Raw genomic sequence first — 5,556 nt, 5'->3', positions numbered from 1 at the left:
CCTGGAGTCCCAGGCCCAGGACGTGGGTGCGGAGGGCTGGCGTGGAGAAGGCTCCTATCCTTCTCGAGTTCAGTATCACATGGGCTCCGTGCTCTCTCTCAGCCCTGTCAGTGGCTTTCCATGCTCCCCCACGACTGCCCACCGCCCTCCCCACTAGGCCGCCCAAGAAGAGCCTTCACTTTCTCTTCCTGGCCTTGATGACCTCCTGCTGTGGTTTCAAGTAGGACCCAGGTTTGAAGGCAGTGTGTGTAGCTCAGACAGGACCAGGTGACCATGAGGCCGTGTTTTAATTTGCTGAGATATATTGCTCCATGCAGAGACTCTACTGTGGTTTCTCATCTCCGATGTTAGTAACGTTTGGGACGAGGTCACTCTGCATTGGGCTATCCTGAGCACTGTGGGATGTGCAGCAGCAGCATCCTGCCTTTCGATGTAACAACCAGAGACCTCTCCAGACTTTCCCAAACGTCCCCTGAGGGCAAAATCGCCTCTGGTTGAGAACCACGGCACTTACCGACCGAGAAATTCTGCCTCTCGGTTATTCTTGGTTTCTGGTTGGCGTCCCAGCCTGCTTGTCCCCCGCTCCGAATTGACTGTGGCAAAAGCCAACCTTTGTGTCTCCCCTCAGACTACGCCATCTCCAAGCCCGAGGTGCTCTCCCAAATCGAACAAGGGAAAGAGCCATGCAACTGGCGTCGCGCTGTCCCCAAGATTCCGGACATCCCCGTGGATCCTAGTCCAGGTGAGGGGCTGGGAGAAGGCCCGGGAGACCCCAACCACAATACCTCCAGAGAAAAACTTCCATCGAAAAGAGAGCAAAAACTAAAGACTAGAACAAGCCCGAACTTAGTCAAAAGGGGAGATCATAGGAGAGTGTTAATTTTTAACCTGACGGCATCTGCCGTAGTCTAACTTGTCACTGCTCTAGAGACAGCGAGGCTGTTCACAGCCTTGGCCTGTGGTCAGAGAGGGCTCGCTGAAGGCTTAGTCCACGTGAGGACCCTGCACACGGATTCCAGCGCTCACTGGCATCCAGAGCCTTCTGCACACCGGTGTTCACAACTTTAGTTCTGATCCCATCCCTCTTGGATTTGGATTTTATGACTTATAATGCTTGGATCACACCGGCTGATGTGCTTCTTCCATGTGGACTTCGTTGATGCTTCCTGTGCCCTCGGTGTTCTGCCTGTTGTGTCTTTTAGTGTGACAACCCGAGTTTCCAGTTCTTTCCAGTGTGAGGAATGTTGTGTGTTCGTCCCTTTTGATCTTTTAAACTCCAGTTGTTGTCCCATCTCCTTATAGTAGTTTGTCTTCTTCTGTCCCTTTGAAAGCTTTTGTTCGCCTCGCTTACTTCGTTCGTTTGGGTGGGTTTTCATTCGCTTTAGCGCTGCTGTCCGCACGGTGATTTTGGAGTCTCTCTGACATCCGTCTTGTCCGTCTCCTTCCCGCTCTCTTCTGATGCCCTTTCGGTTCCTCCACGTGTGATGGCCTGGTGCCATTTCACCGCTCAGGTCTTTGGTCAGGAGCACTTGATGTGTGATGACGTTTTTGGAGATCGTCTGTAGATTCAGGTGGGATATTCCCAAGGGTATAGTTTGACTCTGAGCTTGTTTCAGGTTCTTCAAGGTCAGCTTGACCTTGCCTATGAACGATTGATGGTTGACTCCACAATCAGGCCCTGGCCTTTAAGGACTGATGATGCTGGTCTACTCTTTCCACAGATGCAGTCGTTTTTATTCCTTCTAGTTGGGTCTACGTGTGGAACCGCTGCCATGTACGCTTTTGGGGGAGGGGGAATGGATTTGCAATGAATTAAGTTCTTGGTCTCTCGGAGTTCTATTATGTGATCTCCAGCACTGTTTCTGTCACCAAGGATGTAATTCACAACTACGCGTCCGTCTTCCTTTCCAACTGTCATATTACCAACACTAGTAACCGTCAGTGCATCGCGATGACATGTTGATCGGTTTCAGACTGAAGAACTTGGTAGAATTCTTCGATTTCTTCATCTTTTGACGCGAATTGCTGGTGCATAAATTTGAATAATTGCCATATTAACTGGTCGTCTTTGTAAACCCCAAACCAAACCACTCCCGTCAAGTCTGTTCTGATTCATAACCACCTTTATGTGACAAGAAGCTGCTCGCTAGGGTTTGCGAGGCTGTAAATCTTTATTAGAACAGGTGGCTTCGTCTTTCTCCCACAGAGCAGCTGGAGGGTTCCGACTGCTGGTCTCGCAGCAGACAGCCAGACACATAGCCCACAACACCACCAGGGCCCTCCTTGCCGGCCTGGTTCATGGTCTCGAAATGCTTTTCTTGATGAGCACACGCCGTTCCTCTTCCTTCAGTTTGCCTTTCCTGGCATCGCTGAGCCTGTCGTCAGCTGACTCAGCCAGTTGCCAGCACCGGTCAATGGCCAGCACCGGTCAATGGCCAGCACCAGTCAATGGCCAGCACCGGTCAGTTCGCTCCAGCTAACGGGTGCCTCGGACGTAGATCATCAACATTTCATTTTTGACAGCTTCCTGCTTTCCTTGGCTCGTGCTTGCTGCAGCCCACGTTCTGTTTACTGAAGGCTGTGTACAGCCGTTTGTGCCATGTCACCGCTGGAAGGTCTGGAAAGCTTTAGGCCATTAACATGGTGTGATCGACTCTGCTTTGCGGCAGCAGCCCTTCCCCAGTCGTATTTTGAGTGCCGTCCAGCCCGAGGAAGTTACGGACAGTATCTCGAACAGTGTTCCCTGCTGTCTGTGATATTTTCAGTGGCCAGTTTTTCTGAAGTGGATCATCACCTCCTTTTCAGTCTGTCCCAATCTGACACCTGTCCACTAAGGGTGACCCTGCTGCTGTTGGAAATACCAGTGGCCTTTTTTCTGGCATCCCAGCAACCGGTAAGCCACTACCGTGTGACAAGTGGCAGTCGATACATGTATTAAACTTTGTGTTCTGTGTATGACAGTCCTGGTATCCAAAGTCTTTATGCTCCAACTTCCTCCGTTTCTGGTTTTACTGCCCTGATTTGACCGTCTCTCTTCCTGGCTTGGTGGCTGCCCTGGGAGCACATTGGTCATTGAAAGCTCTGTTTAGAGTGCGGTCCTCCCGGGGACATGTGTGTCTGCTTCTGCTCGTCCTCGGGGGCCCATGCAGACCAGGGCCACTTCGAGTTACAGTCTTGGCCCTGGGAGCCTTGGCCACAGGAGAGGGGAGAGTACCTGCTGGGTGGCAGTTCCCAGGGCCACCTCACAGGCCACATTTACTTTTGTCCTTGTCTTTGATGTCATGCACTGGGAGTGTTGCTCTCTGCGTCCTGGGTTTATGTGTGGTGGTGGTGGTGGTGGTCTTCAATGTACCCTCCCATCCTGCTTGAACTCCAGGCTTTTCACACCCACACCCACACACACACCGCCCGAGTGTGTGAGTGCCCCTGAAAGCAAAGGGGGCACCGTGGTGCTAGGCTTGCTGCCTCTGTGTTCTCCGGCATCGTTTCCAGCCCCCCTGCCCCCCTCCCCGTCCTTTATGAAAGCATTCACGTGCTTTATTCTCTGCCCAGAGCTCCTGTGTTCACTGCTCTGCACACCCAGCAGCAGGGTGCTGTCTCCGCATCTCTGCAAGTGCCGATGTTGTTTTCTCCCTGAAGCTCACGAATGGCGTGACTGTGGCATTATCTTGTCCTTGACTTGTTAGCACAAACCCCATCTGTCCCATCACATCTCGCCTTTTGCTTTTATGGAAAACGCATTGCTGTTTTTCGTGTAGGATCTTTGCGTGTCTGTTCAGTGTCTGTTTTTATTTTTTACTTCACATGACGGCTCATCATTTCTTCAGCTCTGGGAAATAGCAGCCATTCAGTCCTGTTGCCAGGCACGTTTCTGCCGGCACTGACTGGAACGTCTCCGTCCGTCCGTCCCCTCGTCTTGAAGCTTTCGTTCTCTGTTCACTGTACTCTGACTGTCCCCATGTCACTGGTTCTGCCCTCGCTGTGTCCAGTCTCCTGGGATGCTGGCCATTCAGTCTCACTGTACTGGCCGCTTTGTCATCTGGAGGATGCCTTCTCGTTTCTTCAGAGTTGCCTTTAGAAGAATAATCCTTGCCCGAGAGGCCCCAGCCCGCATTTCCTCGGCTGTCTTTTCACCGCTCGCCCAGCTTACCGGCCTTTCTGTTGTTCTCTGCCTCCATGTTCCTTGCGAAGGAGCCCTGATGGTGTGGTGGGTCCTGTGTTTACCCGGAAACCACAAGGACAAGGACAGAAGTCACAGCCACCAGCCACGCCACAGGCGAAAGTCAGGCTTTCTTCTCTGTAAACAGTTACGGGCTCAGAAACCCACGGGTGCAGTTCTGCCCTGCCCTCTAAGCGCAGCTATGAGTCAGAATCCACTCCATGGCAGTGAGTTTGGTTTTTTGGTTTGAAGGGCCCTTTGGCTGCTTCTCTGGCCTGTAATTTTTTTTAGCCACCTGCGCCATGAGGTGTCCCTGGAAGGCAGTTTTGGCATGTTTCTGCTCCGGACCCCATGGCTTCCATGGCTCTCAGCCCAGGGTTTCTGCCCCATGTCCACCTGGGGAGTGCCACTGTGCTGTGACTGTGAGGCCGCATGGGACAGACTGAGCTCGCACCTGTTCACGCGAGTGCTCCCAATGACTTCTGCCAGTGTGGGTGTCTGCTCACCTCCCCAGTGGCATGTTTTACCTTTCACCAAGTTAATACACATCTGCATTGTAGTGTACATGAGGTTGCCAACCACAAAGTCAGTGGTTCAAAACCACCGGCCACTCCGCAGCAGAAAGGTGGGGCTCTCTACTCTCGTAAGGGGCAGTTGTGATTGACAGATGGCAGGAAGTGTAGCCCCTACTCCCCACCCCCCACTGTCATCACCAAAAAGTGGTTCTTTTATCGTTTTATTGGGGGCTCATAAAGCTCTTATACAAATACATACATATATATACTTTGTGGCAAGCACATTTGTACATTTGTTGCCGTCATCATTTTCAAAACATTTTCTTCCTACTTGAGGCCTTGTTATCAGCTCCTCATTTTTTCCCCTCCCTCATGAACTGTTGATAATTTATGAATTATTATTTTTTCATGTCTTACACTGACGATGGCTCCCTTCACCCACTTTTCTGTTGTCCATCGCCCAGGGAGGGGGTTATATGTAGATCCTTGTGATCGGTTCCCCCTGAGAGTGGTTCTTTCTGTGTGTGACCCTCCTGGGCTTTTCCCGGTTGTGGCTCATGTGGCGTCTGCCCTTCTGTGGCTGACGGTTCCCTGGCCATAATGGCCGTCCACCAGTCATTTGTGTTACTAGTGTGGGGCTGCAGTGCTGTGGGTGGGCATGTGTCCACCTTTCTGCCCCCAGGGCTCCGGTATGGACTAAACTCAGCCTGAGTGTCCACGGGTGGATTCCCTACCTCCGGATGCTAAGACCCAGCCTAAGGCCACTTGGGCTCAGTCTGACTTTTGGTTTGACCCTGTGTTTTTCTTTGACTCTTATATCTGTAATCTCCCCCTGAGCACATGGTGGGGCCTGGGGCCTTGGCATGGGCCCCTGTGCTCAGA

General features: G+C 52.0%; 1 protein-coding gene across 1 annotated transcript in view; it reads left to right on the top strand.

The window, feature by feature from the left end:
* The window catches only part of ZNF746 (zinc finger protein 746), a 10,170-nt gene that overhangs the window by 761 nt on the left and 3,853 nt on the right, over positions 1 to 5,556 (top strand). The window contains exon 3 of the mRNA XM_045288902.1: positions 627 to 742. Within this exon, the coding sequence (XP_045144837.1) occupies positions 627 to 742 (116 nt within the window). The remainder of the gene's footprint in view (positions 1 to 626; positions 743 to 5,556) is intronic.

Source organism: Echinops telfairi, unplaced genomic scaffold, assembly GCF_000313985.2.
Source record: "Echinops telfairi isolate 266 unplaced genomic scaffold, ASM31398v2 ScPeMD7_23;HRSCAF=83, whole genome shotgun sequence".
In the NCBI taxonomy this organism is placed as follows: Eukaryota; Metazoa; Chordata; class Mammalia; order Afrosoricida; family Tenrecidae; genus Echinops; species Echinops telfairi.
Note: the sequence above shows the minus strand (reverse complement) of the source record. Positions and strands in the feature narration are given on the sequence as shown.